Consider the following 24,180-nt stretch of genomic DNA (forward strand, 5'->3'; position numbering starts at 1 on the left):
TACTTTATCAGCTGACACTCCTGTTCATCTATCTTAAGTTCAAGATATATGACCCTTGCATGTCAGTGGGGTCACTCCTCAGCTTTATGCTGTTGCAGCTGCACCTTAGGATTTATTCCGTGTTGTCATTTCCTTAGATTGCACTCCCTGCCCAGCTTCTGACCTCGCACATTCATTTTCATCTTCAGGAAGGGAGAGAGCAGAGGAAGCAGGAGTATGGAAAAATAAGAGAAGGGCTTGTGGCTTCTGGACTTTTTGGAGAAACGAGCGAAATGTAAGATGGTTCCAATTAACGGAGAAAAAAGTGGCGGTAGGAGTAAATGAAAGAATAAAATGGCTGGTTTGATTTCCATCTTCGGACCCCCCCCCCCCCCCCCCCCCAGTCTCTCCTTCTTTTCCCCCTCTTCTGTCCCATTTCTAGAAGCCCGCCTGCTTCTGTTAAGTCAGAGTTACATTCAAGATAGTGGATCCTGACTCAGAAACACAACTTAAATGGGCCATGAAGACAGAACAGGATGGAGAAAACCCAGTAATTGGTGAAAAGACTAATTAGCCGTGGATGAAAAGACCGAGAACGAGTCTGTTTTAGGGGTGATGAAAGCTACAGAGCAACGGTTATTGATTAGAGGAGGGGAAATTAAAGAAGAAAGAATGATGAGTCTGTGAGAAGAGTGGAAAAATGGGGAGGGGGGAAATAAAGAGCAGGTTGAAGAGCTGAGTGGCTGCAGCTGGGGCTAAAAATGTTGTGGTATTGTCTATTAGACGTTACACAGAAAGAAGAACTGTTGAAGAATCGGTAAACAGACTCTTTGTTTCAATAAACTCGCGTTACAATAAGGCAGGGATACAATACAGAGTTAAAACATACATATTGCAATTAAAAGTTGAGCCTTGCACCTTTTTTTATCACAAGTCTTAGTTTCTTGTTCGTCATTTTGGGAAATGCACTTATCGACTGTGCTGAATGTTAGCTGAGAAGACTGACGCCACCCTCTTGTCTGTACGATAAATATGAAGCTACAGCCACAGCCTGTTAGCGTAGCCTAGCATAAAGACTGGATACAGGGGGAAATAGCTTGGCTCTGTACAACAGCAGCTTGTCATTTTTACATTTCAGGTTCTGTACGGATTAAACGTATAACATGTTACTTAGCGAGGTTTAGAGGTGCTGGTAGGTGGATTCTATTGCCTTTGGACAGAGCCAGCCAAAATCCAAAGTTCACAAAGTCCACAGCTCGACATATAGAAGCATGTGGACACTGGAGGACAGCCGACAGCTGGCATTAGGCTTTGGGCACGCACCTGACAGACCTCACGCCCTCCCTCTGGTTCTCCAACATGCTCTTCAGGCCCAGTAAATCCTCCAGTATGCTCCACCAGCCTTGGCTTGACTCTCTGTTGCCTGGATCTATCCCACAGCCTCCAGCAGGCCCCACTGACCCAAGCTGTGCTCTGGTCCTCTGCCAGAGAACCAAAGAGAGGGCGGGAGGGCAGCAGGGTTTTGCCCACGGTCGAGGGCTCTCTGTCGACTTTTCTCCAGTGTCCACATACCCCTGTATGTGGAGCTGTGGACCTTTTGATTTTTTTCCTGAGGTTTTTGTGCCCCTGCTCTCCAGCCGTTTGTTCTTTAACCAATAAGGTTTCGAATAAAGCAGTTCACCTTAAAAAAATCAGTGTTTTTTATTCTGGTCGGCTCACAGTGGAGGGGCTTCGATCTACAGTGGCCGACGCCAAAAGGCAAATTTCCCTCTCTAGAGCCAGTGTTTGGTTTGTCCATTCTGGGATACTATATAAACATGGCGGTGCAACAAATCAGTGTTTCTCAGACACTGTTTGGCATGTTGGTGATGGCCTGCTAACCCATAGACTGTAAAAAATAATGGACGTAGCTACCATGACTTCACCCACTGGTTTGTGGACTCCAGTTCTGAGGCCTCGAGTTTGGCCTCAATGTTTCTCTGGGCAGTTGCGACGCTAGACGTTGTCGAACCAAGAAATTTGTGTATCTACCATGATAAAGGATCCTAATTGACTTTTGATTGGCATTGTTTCCCTGGTGTTGGCAAGTCATTTTAACAAATTACATGCCACCACCACGTAATTTGGTGTTGAGGTTGTGGTTCACATTTCTGTGAAACCATTTTACTAATTTTCAGAAGAACAGGACTGTAAAGACTTGATGTGAAATGACAAATGAGTTTGAACATTTCAGAGCAGGAATATATGATTGACAATAATCTCTAAACACATTATCACAGATCTGCCATTATACTGTGTAATAAGACTGGGCGAAGTTGGAAAATAAGCACTTGATAGTCTAGCACACTGTATTAATTTCTACACTACTGGCACCCATTATTAAGTACTTATACCCCATTTAGTCGATACACAGAGAGGTGGAAAGATGGACATAAAGAGAGTCAGAGAGCGAGATAGAAGGAGATGCAGAGATAGTTCCCATATGTGCACACAGACACCTGATATTCGTCCTGGTGGGTGAATCAACATTCTCCGTGAGTGACACAGATGTGCGCTCCGTCTGTTGAAGTTCAGAAGTTAAATAGCTGAGGGAGAAGGACAGAAGGAGATGGAGTGATACTCATTTGTTTATATTGGGAGAGGATATTTAATAGACTTATAAAACCATAATTGGCCAGACTGCTGACTGGCACTTTTCCGTGTCTACATCTGTGTCTGCAAAGTGTTTAACCGTAGTGTAAACTCTGCCTGGTGTCATCTGGGTTTGACTGGCATTATCACAGCCAGCAGCACTTTCTTTTTCTTCTCCTTGAGCACTCCCTCTTTATACTCATTAGACCTAGCTCATCACTTTTACTATTTAGCAGTCTGAAAAATATTTTCCCACATCTTGATGCAGACACCTGTGCTGGTAATATTCTTTTCCCAGATGTGATGTCATGTCCTCTACTTCCTTTACTGTGTGTGTGAGTCTGCCACTAAAACAGGTGTAACTGATTCTTTACACCTCCTTTGCGTATTTTGTCAAGTCATGAACCATTTCTCTTTGCTCTCCATCCTTCTGTGTGAATTCCATCTGCTTGGATCCTTTGTTCGGCTGCTTAGGAAAACATTTGTCTTATTTTCTTTTTTTCTCTCTCGTCCTCTCCGTCTCCTTTTCTCCCCGTTTTCAAGTGTGTCATGATCGATTTGTAGCATGTCTGTAAGGCTCAGCCGCGAGGAGGAGGCGGAGGGGGCTCTCTAGGTGAATGGGATTTGAGTTAAATTTATGACTGCAGAGGAGAGATACTGTTTGGCAACATTTATATACACACGCAAGGTCCAGATGTTGTGTCCTCTGGCTGCCCCGGGGTGTTAGTAGTAATGTAGCTCTCTGACGGCTGCGTTATGCTTCCTTAAGCTGAAACGCTGTTTATTGGGAAAAGGTGAGCGGAGGCATGGCACAATCCCTTCATCTGCAGAGTTGCACTTTTATTGCTCAAGCCGCCAAGCCCTGATGACATCTTTGTCAAAAGGCTCAAAGCTGCACGTGCCTTCATATCCGGGTGACGGATGACATCATGGCGGTGCGATGTATGGAGCATGTATAGCTGTCTGCACGGAGAGACGTCAGGCCGGTTTATTTGCCTTCAGCCCTGAAGCTGGTTGGCTCGGGCAGCGTAGTGAAGGCCTGAGGGATGCTGTAATGGCAAATCCAAGCCTGTCTGCTCCAGAGCCGGTTCACAAAAAGGTGATATATTTTTGGTGTTTTTTTTTTTTTATTGACTCCCTCAAGGAGTAATTTGTCTCTTTGTCCTCCACACTCAATAGTGAGATCTAAAGGCAGGATAACGATGGGTGCGTTTTGAAGCTAGTGAACAGTCCTAATTCCCGTTTTAGCCAAGCTAGTAGCATGACTCTAGGGACGGTAGTGTTGTTTGGTCAGCCCCCCGCTTTGGTACAGTCTGAAATATCTTATTAACTGTAAGATGGATTGCTATGAAACTTGCACAGATATTTTTGGTTCTCAAGCTAGGGGTGACGCGAGACCCAGTAACTCGGCACCAAGTCAATGCCAAGATTCTAAAACGTGATGGTACTCGTTTTTCTCCACTACAGTAGGTACCTTAGGTCCTGGAGACACAATTCTTCCAGACTAATGACTGTATATAAAGATGGATGATGGGTCTCAACATGAAGCGTAAATATTCCAAATATGACAGCTGCCATCTTTCGATTGTGATGTCATTTAGAGCCAGAGACAGTAGCGATCTCTGCAGTAACGAGTTCCCACCCATACATCCATCATCATCACGACATCAAACCTCCCCTTTTAAAAACCAAACTTAACAGAAAAATGAACACTTGAACATACATCAGTGTGAACTGCCTAATTGACAGAAACCATTCTTTGGAAAAATTTATCTGATCTGTACTTTGATCTTTAGTTTGGCCCATGTCCCCTCCACTAACACGGAGGGGGTGAGGGTTATGACCCCTATACTGCTGCCAGCCACTGAGATGTTTTGGCTGCACTATATCCTCCTGAGACCCTGTGTCCATTTTGGGTTTACTTGACCTTATACTTCATTCTATTTAACTTAGACCTGTTGTCCTCGTTTGTAGACACTTCTTTTGTGCCAGTAAGAGCACAATATACTAATCTATGTAAAAACAAGATGGCAGCCATCTCTGCCAAGTCAGTCTGCAGCCAATCCTGACACAAAAGTGGACAAGGTTCAAAACCTGATCACATTTTATGGTTGAAACTTGTTTATTTATGATTAATAATGTTTGTAGTTTGATACGGCAACAAATTTCACCAATTTTAGCAACTGTAACAAGCTAAGACACTGTTAATTAGGAAGTACTCATTTGAGGACATTGGGACCTAATTGTCATTGACAATGTTTATTTTTTATACTGATCAGGTCCTACTGATCCCAAATAGCTAGGAGAAATTAAAAATGCATACCAAACAAAAGTTCAAGTCTCAGGAGTACATGGGAAGCTGTCATGACGTCCATCTTTATTATACAGTCTATGTTATGGAGCTAACGGGGCAGCATATAGGCCTACAAGTGTTTTGGTCTGCTGGTAACTGCCGAAGGAAGGGGAAGAACTTCTACAGCAAAAAAGACCAACAACACGTGGAAGATGGCAACAAGTGCAGCTGCAGCTCTGCCTCGACTCATTGAAAAGAAATGTGTTTTTCCCTCAGTGTGTTTAGTTAATTCTTTGCAATGGGAGGACAAGGCGGATCATCAGGGATTAATTATAAAATTAAAGATAAATTTAATTTTAAATTTCTTCATAAAGAGTGTACGTTTCAGTATGTAAGATTTATTTTTTAGTGTTTTGCTATGGCATCAACTCGGGTATTGAGAATCGTGTAATTTCACTGGTGTTGGTATCAACTACCAAACTGCTGTTACCTCAGCATGCCTGCCTCAGACAGCAAAATGATGATTCCCTTAGCTTTACCTCTACCACCAGAAGGTCAACATTTTTGGGTATGAGTGAACTGCTTGATATCTAGTGAATCTTGTTACCCAGTGACCCTGTGTGTTTTGCTGCAGCCACCTGCTTTGGCTCCCTGACTGCACTGACTGGCTCCACTCAAATGAATGAAGGGGCTGCCTTTGTTTACGCAGGGTTCAACTCAGTCTTAATGCAGCCTTTGTCTTGTTCACACCTATTGGGTTACTTTTCAGCTTATTAGAGATTCGATGACACATTGGGAATCATTTGTATTACTGTCATACTGGTCTGGTACACAGCAACAGTCATGCTGATGCATTACTGAGGATGGCAAAAAAAAGTGATGATGCAGAATTTGTGCTGTTTACTTGTGCATGAAATATGAACACACAATTGGAATCTCCTGCTGGCAGCCAGAAGTATGAATCAGACGCCACATGTTGCTCTTAAAAGCAGTTCCAGTGTCAAACAGACCCCGAGCAGATCAAAATAGTCAGAGCTCAACTCGTTCCTAGTTTGGTCAGAGTACCAACTCTGCATTGTCTTGCCCCTGGAAGGAAATCGGCCAGTGGTGCCGCTGATGAACAGCTCAATGGCAATGAATTATCTTCGTGTCTGTTTATACCGTGCTGGCTTTAGCCTTTCTCCTTCCCCCGCTCTTTTCTGATCTATCGCTTTTTTGGAGGTCTTAGTTTACTCTGGACCTCTCTCATACATCTGGGCTATTTTTCAACTGACTCACTTGTAGGGACTTATCAAGGCATATATGAGTTCAGTTACCTGCACGGCGCATACCGGCTGACTGCGGGCTGAAAAATGATCTCCAGTCACGACTTAAGTGTTTATTCAATCCAGGACTTATTATCAACTCTGTCAGTGGTCTGGTAGCATAACTTCAGAAACGTGTGTAAGAGCTAGGTCAGTAGAGTGTTTTCTAATCCCTCTTAGTGGATAAAGCTATTTGGGAGCACACCGGGAGCCAGAAAACATCTGTATTGCATATAGATGGTGTCACATAAAACGCTGGTATAGACAAAGACATATCATCCCTGAGAGAGGTGCAGAAGTGCACATCTGAGAATTTCCTTTTTAAATCTGTGATTTGATGTCGGCATGTGCTCTCAACATATGTAACCATGTCAAGTCCCCTCATAGCTGAGAACAGTAAATTCGGATTGAACCACCGGTGTGTGGCCTTGTAGCACACATTCAGCCGGCCGCTTATGGTTTATGGTTTATACTGCTTCACTGACAGGGATGTTTCCAGCACAGGAGTCTTGGCCTGAGCTTTACATTTAGCTGAAAGTCATACATTTTTGGAAAGAATTTTGTTTCCAATGCTTTCAGCTCAAAATGTGGAAGAGAAGATCTATATCCACTTTATCCAACTTCAAAAATGAGCCTACTAACACTTCTGAAGGTCACTAAGTTACTCCTATCTTGTTTTTTTTTTAAAAATTCCACAGAAACAAAACTGTGAAATTGGCAGTGTAATGTTTTCTGGGGAATAACATGTTGTATCTATTACTTGGAAAACATCAGCTGGACACAGTCACTTCCTGGGGTCTTGTTATTGCAGTAAGGTTGCCGGTCAACCAGGGCAGGACATGATTTTTGAGATGCTGCCTTTGCTTAGTCACTCCGAGCACTTGCTGATCAAGAGTGATTCATCCTAAAATCAGTACCTCATGTATTTTTGTACAACAGTTAGTTTCAGCTAAGTGATGTGATTGAACAAGAGGCTTTTTATAAGTGCTGATATACAGAACAACATCACTTGGACTTTTCACTGTACATCTCTCTCTCCGCTTTACAGGTATCCTAAACCGTTGATTACAGTAATGGTTTGTCATTATCTAATGTATAGAAATAACAAGTTAAATAAGATCGCCTTGGAGATACTAGTTTCAATTCACATCTCTTTTGTGGAACACATAATAACCAGCTGCCCCAAACAACTGCTACTGAATGGTGAATGTGGTCTAACTGAGCTGGACGATGAAACACTGGACCGACTTGCCTCAACGGAGCTGAAGGTCTAAGGACATACGCCAGAAGAAGACTCCAACCTGCATTCAGTAGGGGTGTACAATATATTAATCTGGATCAGTATATAGATTCAGTGATCAACAATCCAACATAATCAATGCAAAGAGAAGACACTGATACACATGGTCATCTTTCAGATTCCCTTGGCACATCTGTGTCACAATTTCCATCCAAGCACACCTATTGCCCAATCTTTCAGGCCGATCGGGCAGAAAATGGTGATCAGCCTAGGAAAAAAAAAGTTAGGATATTTACCGTTATCGTCTCTTATTGATCGCAGATCCCTGAATTGAATCAAATCGACAGAGTATCACGGCAGACTTTGGAATATCAGCAAATATCGTGTTGTTGTCCAAAGAATTGGTATAATATTGCATCGTGATACTTGTCATTTACGCCCCTGCCATTTTGCGTCTCCGATCACAGAAGCAGCTGTCTGACAGGAGACATGTACTGAACAAACACATGCTACATGTCAGTGCCACGGGAAGAAATCAAGAGAGTTTGTATTTATTGGTTAATTGATTTTATTTCCCAGCCCCCCCGTTGGGAGTCGGGGGAATCTGCCGCTCATAGACAGACTGGAAGCTGATCAATCAACGTACAGCAGGAGATTTGTTTGATTTGAACAGCTGTCTGTGAAGATTACACTTACTTAACTTGACAGAAATAGGCGGGGGTCTTGGCAGGAAGTTATTATGGAGACGACTACAACCATTTGCTGAAGTTGAAAAAGACAGGTTGAATTTCTGTTCAACGACATTCCTAAATGGTCCAGCGCCCTACCATGAATCAGGCTTTGTGCATATACGGTAGCTCGCTAATGCTAATGTGTGGGATTATTTATGTGTTGCGAGGCAAAAGTTCAGTCCCATCAGTCGCTGAACTATTTGTGTTGGTAGAGGCAAATAAATAATCAGATAAACAAACAAATCAGAATCTGTTTTCAAGTCTGTTAACTAATAAATGGTACTTATAGAACTTTTGTATAAAACTCGACCTGTGATGATATTCAGTGCAACAGCACTCCTTCCCCTGTGATACTGTGTGTCTGCTTCATGTCTATATACTGTTCAAGATAAAATGCAATTACAGTGCTTCCATGGGGAAGGGAGTCAACTTGTAAATTCCCATTCACTGATATCAGTAAAACGATGACCACCCCTATCTTCCGTTTTCTTCTGCCACCAGAACTCCTGCTGCACCGAGCAAACATGTGTGTGTCATTTACTGTCTGCATGTTCCAAAGTAAAAAGCACCCTGAAGAGGATTTGGAGAGAGCAAATGGCGATGACATGTTTGATTTAAACCGTTTAAAAGAAATTTAACCAGAACCTCTGTTTCTCCCTTTCGGCAGATCCTCAAACCGCTTGGCCAGGCGTGTGGCGAGAGTGACGTCAGTTAGGAGAGGAAAGGAAGTGGGGTTTGATTTAGAATTGATATGGCCCACATGTGTGTGTCGCTCTATGTGCTCAAGATGGATTTAATATTTCTGTGTTCATCCCTGTTTGTCCAGTTTGTCGCTTCAGTTGTAGATTCGGCCCACTGGGCTCAAACATAGTCATGCAGTGCAGAGCTGTGTCACCCTGTAACCTACCTCCTGTTCAGGGGTGCAACATGGCAGCTCAAGTTCTCCCCATTTATTTTTACAATTTGTCATCTGCGGTCATTTAACAGTGACACAAGAATGAGGCGGCACACTCTGTCAAAAGGTTGTGAGTGTTAAGCGTGTTAGAAAATAAGTCTCTGTCCTCTTGCCATGCACAGACGTCCAGCCACGCTCCTCAGGGTTAGTGTGGCCATAAAAATGACAACAGTAATTTTAGGAGACACAGTGGGCTGAAGGGCTCATGGCTCCTGTTTCATGGAAACTTTTGCCTGGGTCCAGACCTTGGAATTAGGCAACTGCACTGAGATGACTGATTCGCCTGGCATCGTGACATAAAGCATGGGTTTCTTTGTGAAAATAAAAAATGATCCAATGAGCGACGCAAGGGGACTAATGATTCGCCAATCAGCGCCACGGGCCTTATGCAGTTTTCAAGTGGTGGAACTGATGAGGAGTAATAACAACATAGTCGACCGCTATTGCTATTGAGGTTGCTCTAAATTGACATGTCTTCTCAATATCGCCAGACATTGTAGTTTATTTTTTACTTTGCTCCACTCTTAAAAACCTGGCAAAACAAGTATGTTGGCATTGGGTACATCAATGTGGACTTAAAATGGTGTTACATTCAGGTGGATACATTGGTCTTTAGTGAGTGGTTTGGGAAAATTGAACCCCCCTCCCCCATGGAGGACATCTAGAGTGGACGCAATGTCAGACTGAAGATGGAAAAAGAGTGCCTGATATCAGGCAATGGAAACTCCATCACTGACCTTCACGACTTATGGAAAAGCTCAGTTTAACTGTAGTATTAGTTCACAGATAAAAGGGTTTTCCACTTATACATTTATTGTGGTGGCCCGCCATGATATCAGCTTTTGCTGCCACATACTGATTTTCTGATTGGACCATTCATTAGGAGCGCTTTTGGAATATATGTCCTGTTTGGTTACTCAAAGCTCCACACTCTCGAGGCGCAACTCTCTATTTCTTAGAACAACAGCACTCTCATTTAGCGTTGTCTATCATTTTCCCAACCTACTTCAGAGGAATTTTGCCACGTTCCCACGAAACTTGGGCACCCCATGGTAAAACGCTGGGTCTAAACTTTTGCTTGAACACGCCCAGTGGTGTAGTGGAGGGTATACTCAGGTATACGGGGTATACCCACTTCTTTTTCTATCCAGTGACAGTGTACCCACCTATCAGCTAAACAGCCATTGTAATATATAGGAGAGTATGCCCACTTTCTCATCGGTAACCTACCTATCTACTTAGTAGTACACCCACCTCATCAACTACCACTATACCACTAAACTCACCTCTGCAGCACTTGCTCCTCTATTCCATGGATCTGATCGATCTGACCACAAACTGATTGACTGCGACTCAAACTCAACAAACCAAGAAAAAAATTCTTGAAGAGCATCGCCTGTGCTATGTTCAGGGATCCGCAAAACCTCAGAATTCATAGAGGGGACACAGAATGACACAAAGAACACACACACAATAAAAAAACCACAGAAACCTCCCCTGCCATCATCAGCTACGGCCACACATAGATTCTAATTTTGTGGGAAACACTGAATACCAAGGGACTCACTGACTGACTGACATCACAAGTAGACATAACAGTTAAGCTCTAAAAAGCATGATGTGGGCCTTTTAAAGCCCCTGGTACTCAGAAAGCACAGTTTTAAGTTGTTAAATGACACTCTGTGAGCCAGCCTTGTGCATCTTGTGTCTTCTTTTGTGCTCAACCTCATAATTACAGTGTGTCTTTGACTTGATTCAATAGCGGCACAGTGTTGAGTACAATGTGTACAAAATCCAGCACATTACCTGACTTACATGCCTCCTTCCACTTTTCCCTTGCTCCTTTTTTATGCTTTCTCTTTATATAAATGCACATTCCCGCATTTCAACGCCTGCAGTTGTCTCTCAGTTTTACCTCTGACAACATGTGTCAGTTGCATTTGAAGACCACCAGCTGAACCCAGTGTGGCAGCGCTGTTTTGACACAAATTCCCCATGGAAACAGCGTAACACAGTCTCAGTACCATGAACACACGCACTCAGAGACAGAGTCACAGGTTGGTAATCTAAGCTGCACTCGGGGCAGAAGTCACCTTGTCTGCTACATCAACAATAACAAGCGCCCCTTTCATGGGACAAGTCCTGTTCTGTCCAACCACAGGGATCTGTCAGAGGTTCCAGTGAATAGTCCTGTCTGTCTTCCTTCCTTTTCTCTATCTTTTTCTCTTTCCTGCAAATCATTCACTCATCACCCACCTTGTTATCTCGAACTGAACCTCAAGGTTATGTTTAAAGTTGGGGTTCATCATAGAGACATTGACCTCAATAAGCTAGAATCAAGACGTCAAGTAAGAAGAATTTAATTTGTCTTATTTTGTCATCTGATTTAAAATGTATATTGTCTGTCCTGCAGAGTGCCAAGAGCCTTCCCAACAACAAGGATTCACGCATCCTGTGGGCCAAAGATGACTTTTTACTCACCACTGGCTTTGATATGGTAAGAAACTGTTTGTACGTCTTGCATTGCCACATTGACTAAGCAATGTACTGCTGTGTACATGCTAAAAAAATCAATATCAGTTTAAGTGTGTGCTATATTTAGAATATTCCCACTGCCTTACCTTGCCATCAGACAGGGGTTTCCAATCGGAAACTGATGCTGTTATATCGCTCTCTTCAAAGCCACACTCCATTGAGAAAAACAGTTTTTTACATTGCTAAACACAGGACCTGCTGGCCTATTGCTGCCTCGATCAGTTAGTAAGTTTAGTGTTATTGTGTGACTTTGGCATTTAAAAGCATTTGTTCGGACTTACCAAAGTCACACAGTAATATAAACTAACTAACTGATTGGGACAGCAGACCCAGCAGCTCCTTTATTCGAGGCAAGGTAAAGCAGTGAAAATATTCTTAATATAGCATATACATGAAGCTGTTATGGACTTTTTAGGTGCAACTTTTTTTTGTTATTCGTTGCTACCCCCATCCACAGCAGTACATTGCTTAGCTTTTGTGGCAGTACTCCTGCCTGCTTCTCCAAACTCATTATGAGCTGACTGCCATCTGCTGTATGACATGACTATGGATGAGTTGCTCATACAACCCCACTTCAAACCATCTGAACTATCCCTTTAAGCTTTTGGCCTTGTAAGTATTATGAGTGAAGAGTCACTGGATGTGTCTGAAATTACTTTTTCAGCCCATGAAAAGCAAAAAGCCCATCTCAAAAACAGCAATCAGTGCAGTATATTGCAACATTAACTTACTGGTGCATCCCTAATGTGTCTTATTAAGTTTCTTTCACCTCATCTGCTGGTCTGAATGTTTGTGTTTACAGCACTTAACTTATCATGTATTTGTGTGTATAGATGCGTAATCGGGAGGTGAGGCTTTGGGACAGCAGGAAGCTGAGCTCTTCGGTCAGCTCGGCATCACTCGGCACTTCCAGTGGGTGAGTACTGCATCAGTGCACAACCCCTGACCCCCATAACTGACACAGTTGTGACACTGACCGTGTTGCGCTTTAATGTCTGTCAGTGAGACGGCCAGAGGTCATGTGTTACAGCACAAAGTGGGACTGTGTGCGTGTGATGTGACATACTTGGCATACAGTTTATGTGTGTGGTATGTGGATGTTGGTGTGTGTCATTTGCATACTGTATATGGAACGATGCATGTAACGCACATTGTGAAGCTGGACAGGCGTGCAGACCTCCCAGGGCTCTGACACTGTCCCTAACATTCTTGCCATTTCCTGGGTCAGAGCCACACACAGAGTCGCCTCTCCTCTCTCTGTGTCCCTCCGTCCATGATCACTGTGAAGGGTCAGGCAACAGCAGCACACACACACATCAACATGTCTCCTTTCAGCTCACCGCTTTGTCACTTTCTGCTCCTGACCTTCCCCAAATCGCTCCGTTTATTTTTCCAAACACGGCTGCGGAGGACCTGAGGAGAGCGGGAGTGTGGCCGGGCTCCAGAGAGGCGAGAAAGGGCGGGAGTGAGTGTTCCTTTGTCAGATCCAACTCATGCATTTGAGTGCTATTATAAACAGGTTTGTGGGCCAAGTCATTCCAGACTAAAGCACACCGGACTCTGCCAGGCGATTCAGCACACTGTGGTGGATTAAATAAATTTATTATCATTCTTATTACTTTAAAAAGGCAGAGAGGTAGCTCTTCAGAGCAGCACAGATTCCACATCTGTTCTTTGGCACAGGTAGAGAATGTATGGGCCCCTGTTTAGTTGCAGCAAGGCCCAGAAAGTGTGGAGATATACAGTACAGTATAAATTCATGTAAATGGTATGAGCAGGTTTTTTTAGCCCAAGATTGCCGCAGCAAAGCAGCCTCTGAGGAATGTAATATTTTTTCCCTCCCTTTGGAATCTGTGTGTGTGTGTGATAGACGTTTCGGAGTTGACACAGCAGGGTCCTAAATAACAACCTCGACTCTCCCTCCTCCTCCCTCTGCCCTCGTGCTCGCCACTCATCTCCATTTCCTCCACTTCCTCCTTCATTTGAGTGAGACAGATAGTTGCCTGTCTGAGTGCCTCTTTGGAATCCATCGCATGGTTTGGTGCCAGCATACTTTTCATGGAAATGGAGGATATCTGATGCCACTGATGCCACATTTTTTTCCGTCTTATTTCCAAAGCTAATATGTTTGTGATATTTACACTAGTAAAAAGCCCAGAAAATCCCCTCAGAACACATCAGGAACTGTGCATCTGCTGAAACCACAGAGGATAGTGTTAATTAGTTAATTTTATTACAAGGTTTGTCTCCCTGGTGTCTCTGCTCATAGACAGAGGAATGTTGACGTTTACTCAGCGTCTGTAGCCGCTGCTTTGTGGTTGTGATGATGGCGCAACTTGAAGAGAATGTACCAGCAATATGAGGATTTCTACCAAAGTGTCCTGCTCATATGGTGACAAGCTGTTGAGCGTTCCTGATGCCTTCTCACTCAGCCACCGTCTGGTTTTTCTAAGTGTCTGTCCACACTTTCTTGAATCAGCAGGAGAGCCAACCATATTGGATTTATTAGATACATTTAATTAGCTTTGAATTTGAGAAAAGTCCTTTGGTTTCCTGTGTTTTCATACCAGTTAATTCGATATACTGTGATTCTTTTTTTATTGAACATAATTGCTGGGGTGTGTGCTGGCCCATCTGCACTATGTCCTGTATTAAATCACTTTAATCATGCTATCATATGCTGGGATGGTGTGTCAGAGAGCTATCACTCCCAAGGCCACATCCCCTCCAGATGCCTGCAGATCAGCACTGATATAAACCAGGTAGGCAATCAAATGACAGATGAGACCTTGCCCTTTACTGCCATTCTGGCTTCTCCCCTTCCTTCTTATTTCATCTGCTTTGCCACAAATTTCCTTCAGCCTTGTCTCTCCGAGCTCGTCTTCATTCCCCCAGGGGTAGTCACACATGAGCGAAATTTACATTGGCAAATATTTGCCTCTCGTTCACCTCCATTTAAAGGGAAATTTCTGTTTATTTCAACCTGTCTCCTATCGTCCTAAATTTGTTTCAAGTGACTAGTGACATAAAAATAATAGTTAGCATGTTAGCCGTTAGCCTAGATACAGCCGGGGCGCATAGTAGCGTCAGACCTGTTAAAACGTAAGTGAACGGGCATATTTCAAGTGCAAAGCTAGTCCACTAAACAAGCTTTTTTTCCACAAAGACTGCCTCATATCGTTAGGATAAATGTCAGAGAACATATTGAAAACAACATGTAAACGTGTTGTCTTACCTTACCGGTGTGCTGCCGTGTTTGTTTACCCCTTTAGCTCTGCTTTCCAAAGCGTGGCCACAATATATCTCACGAGCTCTAGATAAAGCCCAGCTGGATACTAACGTTACTCCAGGTGGAGGTGTCTCGTCCTCGGTCACATCCAGACCTTGAAAATAAGGCTGCAACCGGTCCCATTTCTTGCAACAGAGGCATTCCTCTTCTGTGGGCACTGGGGCACAGCATTCACAGGTACACCACCAATCTCCAGAGCTACGTAGCCTTGCAGCAGCCATTCCTCCTCTCTCGTCCTCTACCTGTTGCGCCTCTCTCTCTCTCCTCCTCCGTTCTTCAATTTCATGAAGCTCTTCGTCAGTGTATTCTGCCTCAAATAAATAAGGGAGGTCATCAAACTCTGCAAAATCAAATTCCTCCTACACAAAGTCGAAGTGTGAATGGGGATCGTTTCAATAACGTCGTCATATAAACACAGAAGTTTTTTAAAACGCAAAGGACAAACTTTTCCGTTTTTAAAGAAACCTTTGTCGTCTAAACAGGGCCTCAGTTACCAGTTCACCTGCAAAAGCAGTGGTGTAAATGCTGAGGTGTTGCAGATTCAAATTTTGTTTGCCAGCTCCACGTGAAAGTGTGTTTTGTCAGATTGACGTAACCCTTTATGTGCTTATGGGTGCCCTGTAATGTTTCTTTTTTCATTCACAATGCAGCCATAAGGGTATTTTGAAAAGATTATTTCAAAAATGTTCACTAGAGTTGCAAAGAAAAAGATATGCTGCGGACATTGCAGTGTTTTGTTTATGTAGCTGGTTTGTAATTTGGTCATAGACAACACAGTCTCTTGCTGTTTCTTGAATTTTCTGATGATTTTGGCATTGGTCCTTTCCAATAGAAATTCTCAGATCTCTCCAGTTTGACATTTTCTTTGGCGTCTTTGTGTAAATAACCCCTCTTCTTCTTTCCTCGGATGTTTGTATTCTTCCTTATTTGTGCTGGTTGCATGTTAGAAATGTCATCAACCAGCCCACTTGCTCACTGTGAATTCTCTGGACAGTGACCTGCTCTATTCACACCTGGGCTCAGCCGGACATCACACACACATTGTACTCCGGAGTTGGACAGGAAAGGTACACTGAATGTGTGGTTTAGGTGATCCAGATATTTGCGTTCCCTCATACAGCTCCCCTGAGTAATGTCTAGATAAGTTCAGGGTTGCAATGCATGTGTGAGAGGGGCTTAGGTTTTGAAGTGGGAAAATTGCAGGTCAGATTTCTCTGAATATCAATCCCTGCTCCCATTCACACGTGACCTCATGCAGGAAAGGTTCCTGAACATTTCAGGGCTCGACTGCATGCATAAAAGGAGCTTTACGCTTTGTGCAACAACTTCAGTTTTTTCCCCATTTCCAATAAGTCGTTTTTAAAGTTTGGCCTGTGTCAAAAAAGGTCTTGAAAGGACTCTTTATGTCTATGAACACTTTTTCATTCCCCTCCCCACATCACGTTCTTTGTCCTTCACCCGTCTCCTAGCTTCTTGCCCCGTTTAAATGTAGCTGCAGCTTTGACCAAGGTCCCGTCTGGGCTTTTGACCAAAGCTGCATTTACTGGCCGAGGCTCCATTCTTGTCTGCTAATCTCCACAGTGAGAAACATCCAGAACGCTGTCAAAAACAAACAAGGCTTCAGGAGTTAAATTGAGGGGAAAATGTAATCACTACTTCTTATTTAGTCATATCCATCTCAGCGCCAGCCAAACGCTTTATGAAGCTAAATACCTCTTAGACGTTGTGTGCAATCAGCAAATGCTGATAACAGAAATAGCTGGCCTGTTTCTACCTAATGGGCAAGGTCAAAATGTTTGTTATTGCTTGCTGTTTACTCAGTCTTACTGTATCGTTTTCTCTCTTTTTTTTTTTATCAGTGTTTTAAAATGCGACTGAAGGATAGAGGCTTGCGTCTGGCCTCCTTCCACTCATTTTAGACACTATTTATCCAGGATCTCACTTCGCAATTTAGTCTCACTCAGCTTTCAGCATTAGGCTTTCCTCAAGTTCCCTTTGGCCTTCAGGGTTTAATGGTTTGTTTCTGCTTTGTTATCATGGTGGGTTTTCTGTGGATAATTTTGTTTTAGTTCAGCATTGCCTCAGTGCATGTCTCTTATGCATAACGAAGCTGCTATGACAAAGACAATGCGCAATAATCAAAAGGAGGCCTTGTCTCCATTTTTCTCTGCACTTGATAGATTGAACCATTCCAGCTGAGGAAGCTCAAAGTCAAACATCCAGAGTGGGGCATTTCCTCCCTGTCATTTTAGGCCTGAGGTGCATATAAAGATGGATTTGTTCTTTTTTTTTCTTGCCTGTTTTTAATTAAAAGGGCCGCGGTAAACATGGTGTGTAATCGGAGCAGCAGGCTGGCTTGTATCAGGTTAGCTGTGCTCGTCCACGACATCCAGTAGGACTGTTTTCTTTGGAGTGTCACAACATAAAGAGGCCCAGGAGCATGAGCCAGTAAAATGGGGTTGTGGGTGGAATATAATTTGGATGGAGAATAATGGAAGGGGGAAATGTTTATTTTCTGGTTGGGGTTGAAATGGAGACTGAAAAATTGAGGGATGGAGGGTGATGAGCCTGAGAAGGGTGTTTTTAACTGTGCAGAGGTAGCTATTACTGCGTGCCCGTTTTCCATACAGATGTGGACATCGGAGAACAGCGCGGATCTCTGTGTACCGCTCCCTCTCTCGTACGCTTCCCTCTATAAACCCGAATTATAATAATGAGTTTAATTGGGCCTTTAAGCCAGCTGCAATCAGTGAACTTTACGACTGGGCACGATTGCAACCAGCTTGCTGTGTAAATGCTTGAGACGTCATGATAATTATCCATTCTTCTCCACTTCAGCAGTTACACACACAGATTCACCACACTTGGCGTTAACGCAGCAAAGTCATGATGATGCGTGCCTGTAGAATAGCTTGTAATCGTGTCATAAAGCTGACAGTGCGTTCTCCGAGGGTCAGTTGGTTAGAATTCAGCATGACGAAACTTCTGGCCTTCACCCCTGTAATTGTCCTCAGTCACTACCAATGTTCTGCTCCTTTCCACAAGCACATGATCGCATACAAGTGGACACGTGTAGGCATATATGCATCTTCTAGTGCTGCTTATCATGGCTGCTCTGACTTTTTTTTCTGGCATGAGGCTGATTAAAACAGATCTCTCTGAGCCGGTGCCCGCCAGTATCCATCCTGCCGATTGGAGACGACATAAGCCTGTCCCCGGAGAGCCGACCCCACTGTTTTCCCAACCCAGTCACGGGTTATACAAAGAACTCGCCCTCTGAGGCAAGAACTGCTGACAGACTGTGCTGTTAGTCAAGAGAGACAGAAGTTTTGCAGTGGACGCATGGAAGTGCCCCAGGTGTGATGCACGTACTCACACCCTCTACTGACTCTCCACAATCTATTCCTGTGTGTTTTCCTACCAGGGTCGTGCCTGGGAGCAGGGCCCAGTCATTGGGTGTAATTGAGCCAAACTCCCTTTAATCAGATGGATTGAGAAGAGGCCTGCGCCCCAGAAGGGAACCAGCCTTTTTACAGAACAGTCCCCCCTTTCTCCCACCCCAACCCAGGCACTCTGAAATCAGTCCCAGATGAAGGCTTTCCTGTGGGGATTAGGTGCAGCTGCAGCACCGCTAACCAAACCAGACCAAAAAAAAAAGAAATCGCCACAGAATGTTTGAACGATCGTTTGACCTCGCTCCTTTCTCAGAGTTCACTTTATAAGAGCGAAACAGAGCTGTGTTGTTTGGGTCCAGCTCAGCAATTCATGTTCAAGGTGAAGGCAAAACTACAATACTCAGGTGATCTTCAGGGTCAAGTCGACAGTTCAGCTGCAGCACTCCCTCTCCAGGATGGCCTTGGGGGGAGGGTAAAGATGTGACCGCACATGCTCTGTCAAAGAACCTGAACTCCGCGTTCTGACAGTTGAAACATGGTGTCTGGAATCTGTTAGTCATTTGGGGTTTCAGTTTGTGATTTCAGCAGAGGGGGAGTTTGACCAGGAAAGGAGGATGAAAAAGGAGGAGGAGGGAGCTCTGAAATCCCCTCTCATTTTTTTAATTATTTTCTTTTAGATATCGTCCCTCAATGAGCTTTGATGGGCTTTTCATGAAAGCCCATGTGGCAACCTTCTTCTGCTCCGAAACACCTCACTAAAGAAGTCATCTGTTCCTTTTTCATGCCCTGTGATCAGCCAAAAGAGCAAGGCCCAATCCTATTTCATACTTTAAGCCCTACCCCTCGTTTTGTAGTGACACCTTGCTCCTCGGAAAACTTCCCCTATGAAATAGGACAACCCTTCAAGACCCTGATTTGTCACTTATATTAATGTAAACAGACGTGACCAGTGTTGCTGGACATTGCGAATATGCTGTCTTCTGCTGTGTTGATTTTCTTTGTGCGGGCTACAGGCAGCCTTTTGTGGTTCTCAAGACCCTTGTGAGTCATTCACAGCTGAAGTCTTGCAGTATCAATAGATCAAACAAGCCATGAAATAAAAAGGTACCCTGACCCTGCCAGTCTGCAGTGATATTAAAGGAGCGTTAACAAGTGCAGCAATTTCACTGCTGGACGTAAGACTTAAGTGGTCTTAAATTTCTGGCGTCATACGCCATCATAGGGGGAATGCTTTATAGAAATATGTCAAAATGCGGGACTGTTGTGCACAAATCAGCATTGGCAATGTAACGTTAGCTAGCTAGTTAGCTAGATTGCTACTGAGACATCAGCATACTTGTGATGTCTTTTGTAATTCCAGTTAGAAAGAACCATAATACATTGAAATGACATTCAGGAATGTCCAAACTTTTTGAATGGGGGCCAAATTAGATAATATGAATATACCTTGGGCCAGTTGCTTGTTTCATCTTTTAATAAAAAATTATTCAACGTTTCATTGCCCCTGAAAACGGCTGCCCTTGCTGTCCACTTTACACTTCTTTGCTTTGGCCATGTCTTGTACCTGTACCTAAATGTCTGTTGCTATGTATCAGTTAATTTGCTTATTTGCTGTCTCTTTATGAAAACACATTAGTTCTGCCTACATAGTTCTACTTGGTGCATGTCTACAAACTGTATGATAGTGCTGTCATTGTGAGTTGAACGGGAAAAATGCAAAGTTAACTTGCTTGATTAACCAATTTTGGGCGACGGGCCACAGATAGCCTAGTACAGTGGTTCCCAACTGGTGGGTCACGGTCCAAAAGTGTGTCTCAGGTCCATTCTGAATGGACCGCAAGTGGCTCGCAAATGTGTCAAGTTTGTAAAAATCAACTTTATTTTTAAGTACATTAAATATCTGGCACAGGGGGCGTCGGTGGCTTAAGTGGTAGAGCAGGCGCCCCATGTACAAGGCTGTTGCCGCAGTGGCCCGGGTTCGACTCCAGCCTGTGGCCCTTTGCTGCATGCCCCTCCCTCTTTCTCTCCCCCTTTCACACTTGACTGTCCTATCAATTAAAGGCAAAAATGCCCTTAAAAAAATATCTTTAAAATATCTGGCACAGAGCTTTTATTTTGAATCACCGTTTCTTGATGTAGATTGAGTGACAAATGGACAGCTACTTGACAGAGACAGCAAACTAGCTTGACGACGTGGCCAAACACAAGTGTAACACTGAATGTATTAAACTGTGTTGATTTTAAACTGATGAATAAGGACCTTGGGAACCGCTGGCCGAGTATGTTTTGAAAGACAAGCCACAGGTCATTTAAAATCAGTCCACTGGCCACAATTGGCCCTTGAGTTGGACCTTTGAAATGCCTGCCAACAAAAATTATACAATGGTATAGTCATTTTTAAATCTTGATTAAAGAAAACACATTTTTGGGTTTCTTTTGTTGCTCGTACAGACATCTTGATGATGATTTCTCATAATGCTTGGTTTAAAATGTGCCACTAAAACCATGTAGCCCTAACACTTTGCCCTACCTCTCTGTCCCAACAAGAATTGGAGCACCATAACCCTAGATGTGTGCGTACAAAACAGAGGGGTGAGGGCTAAGTGGTAGGGGCAAGAGGTGTATTGGGATCGGGCCCAAATGTCCTTTTATTCCAGCGCCCTACTAACCTGTGAAAATATAGCTGCTATCCCTCAGTGAATCCTTTTGTTATCCTCAGCCAGAGACCTTCTGTCTGTAACCTTTTGTCCCCCCATTCCTATTTTCCTCACTCTTTCCTTTCTCTCTGTTCTGCATACATGAAATGGAAGAAGGGAGCTGAGTTTTTGAAGGTGCTGGTGTCTGGGATTCTAATTAAGTGGGGTTTTTTTAGAGCAAAGCCTAATGGAGCCTCTCAGAACTGGTAAAAACACATGGAAGTATGTGGAGCGTTTGGCAGGGGATATTTAATATAATTCACAGAGGGTTTTGATTTCATCCCACAGGTATGTGCTCAGCACTCCAGGGATCAGAAGGACCCTTTTGTGTGAACTCGCCACAGAAGGAAAAATAGAAAAAAAAAAATCTCTCCCTCCCACCTTCAGCTACCTCCTTCCTTCCTACCTCCCCCCTTCTCTTCTTCCATTCACCTTTATTTTCTTTTATGGTTTGGATTATAATTTCATGCAGACTAAACTGGAGATGATTCGTCAAGGGAAGCTGCTCCGCATTACGTGGCAGTTGAGCACGTCTTAATGCTGTTAAGGTAATTGCGCAAATGACTCCAAACTGGATGGCTCTCTGGATCCTCGATCTGTCTCAGTTTTTGGAGTTTGAGACAGTGTCAGACTTCACTTTCCATCCTTTACAAAAACAGCAGCAGGGTTGCACTTGCAGCTGCAGATATAGCTTTTCTCCAACATCTGGAAAAAATGTCTCCCCCCCCCCTTTATTAAAAATGCACTGGCAATAACATTTGGAATCTTTACCCGACCAAAAGCCTTCACACTACTGTGGGCCATCCCAAGTCCATTTCGGCACTTCTCTCCCTGCACTGTGGGGTAGATATCCAGTAACTGAGCGTCTGATAGAGATGTGAGGGAGGCTGGGTTGGCAGAAGATGCGGGTCAAAAGTGGAAACAGCATAGGCTATTATTCATCATACACGGATGCAATAGGAGATGAATAAACACTCTGCTATTAAGTATCAGTGTAATGGGATGCTATTTCTGGAGGAACTGCAATGGCAGGTTCGAGGAGATCTTCCAAACTAGGAGCAGCTTCTGAGAAAACCCACAATGCCGCCTTAGTACCCCATTTGTGATAATTAGCTTTAGTATCGATGTCATATTTTTGCTTTTAATTTCCTTTTCTGGGTATTTTCTAGGGATTCACTGATCAATGATCCAGTATTATCGATACATATCATCCTCCTCAAGATGCTCCTTTATTTTAGAATTACCATGGGATGTTTTGGTTACCATTTCCGTCCAAGCACATTTCTTTCCTAAACATTCTAACAAGTCTCATATCGATCGCAGACCCCTGAAACGACTCAAAGTCATATCATAGCAGACTTTCTGATCAGCAAATATCGTGTCATTGTCCAAAGAATCGATATGTCGTATCGTGATTTACACCCGTAGTACTTTCTTTGTGCAATTTGTCTACCATGTCTTACTGTCTTCCTTTTTGCATCCCCCCGTTCCTTCCTCCCCGACCCTCTTTCAACACATGCATGTGTTTTATAAGACTCATGATTGTCCCTTTCACGAGAATCAGGAACCATGCCGCGGCAGAGCTCCTGTTTTTAAATCATGCCTAGCTTCTGGACGCCAGTCACCTCCTGGATGCCTGCCATCTCTCTCTGCTGTGGTAGAAAGAGCAATTTGAGCGATGGAGAGAAGTGTGTTTCCCATTAGTAGATGGTTTCCTTTGCCCTGCACCCCGCCCACCCCCGCCCTGCAGCCTGGCCTCCACCACTGCCTCTGGGACTGCTGCAGATTGGCAGCATGTCACCACACACCTCATAGCCTTCCAAAGAATAATGAAGGTACAAAGGGAGTGATAGAGAGACTGGGTTATTGATGCGCGCAGACGAGCGTGAGTTGCTCGTGCCCGCATAATTCATATGTACGGAAGACAGATAAACCCTCTTAAATTACACACTCCCAGATAAAACCGAGATAAAACTTGTGGTAGCTCTAGCATGTCAACATGGAAGTCCACTTGATCAAAAGTGGTGGGAGCCTCCAATGCAATCCATTTGTATCCGACACATTTTATGTTATGTTGGCTCTGTACTATAGCATAGTAGATTTGGATCAAAAAAATGAACAATGTGCTGACATTCAGCTATAATTTGAAGTCGTTTACATCCACATCAGACACACTGTGTGGCTACTGTGGCCCTTTTTATACTTACTCCCACAATTTTATTGGGTAAAAGAAAATTGAAACAAATTTGGCCCTATATTCCTTTTTTTTGTGTGTGTGTTGGCTTTAGGATCTACAGCATGATGATGTATCGTTCAATGAGTTTTCATCTGAGCAGGCTAGATGTTTCTGTATAAGTCTGCAGTCATTTTGCGACTGCTGTCAGGAGTGACCAAGGCAAAATGCCACCTCCTTCATGTCTGACAGATGGGGTGGTATTTCTTGGATCTTAAGATCTTCCTTTTTTCCTCCACGCTATAATTTTCCCATCACTCTGGTACATGTTGATCTTTGCCTCATCTCTTCATAACACTTTGCTCCAGGACTCTATAGTTTTCTTACTGTGCTTGTTGTGTCGACTGTAAACCCTTAGAGGTTAAGTTGTGCTGTCTTGAATATAGTTATTGACACATTTACACCTACATCCTGTTTTCTCACCTTTCTAATTGCTCTGTTGTTATCCGTGGTGGTCTTCTGTGGTACACCAGGTTGTGCATAACTGCTTGGTTCAGCAGTGCATTTCTGAATCCTAAAATGGACCAAACAGTTGATTTCGACACACCTACTTCGGATTTTTTAGCCACATGATGGCTTTTCTCTTCCTCATATTAAAGATATACTATGCAGGAATTGTTGGTCACTGTTTGTAAACAGTAAACGCTAGTCAAAGTGAAATTTAACCCAGGAATCACTCTCATTTTGGAACAAGCATTGTCCGTTTCACCTCCATATATGTGTGCTTTTTGGCACGCTGTCTGCAGTTTTCAGAGCTTCCTCTTGAATGCATACTACCTACACTCTGGCACCTGGTCACTACCTCTCTATAAAGTCTCGACCTCACCTGCACACTGTGCCCAGGAACATCTCGAACACAGCAAAATAAGGATAAAATAAGAAAATACAAGCAGACAGTA

General features: G+C 43.5%; 1 protein-coding gene across 1 annotated transcript in view; it reads left to right on the top strand.

Moving 5' to 3' along the window:
* coro7 (coronin 7) overlaps window positions 1-24,180 on the top strand; it is a 156,270-nt gene that overhangs the window by 37,834 nt on the left and 94,256 nt on the right. The window contains exons 8-9 of the mRNA XM_049560572.1: window positions 11,547-11,630; window positions 12,502-12,584. Coding sequence (XP_049416529.1) covers window positions 11,547-11,630; window positions 12,502-12,584 — 167 coding nt within the window. The remainder of the gene's footprint in view (window positions 1-11,546; window positions 11,631-12,501; window positions 12,585-24,180) is intronic.

The sequence above is a fragment of the Epinephelus fuscoguttatus genome, linkage group LG19 (assembly GCF_011397635.1).
Source record: "Epinephelus fuscoguttatus linkage group LG19, E.fuscoguttatus.final_Chr_v1".
NCBI lineage: Eukaryota > Metazoa > Chordata > Actinopteri > Perciformes > Serranidae > Epinephelus > Epinephelus fuscoguttatus.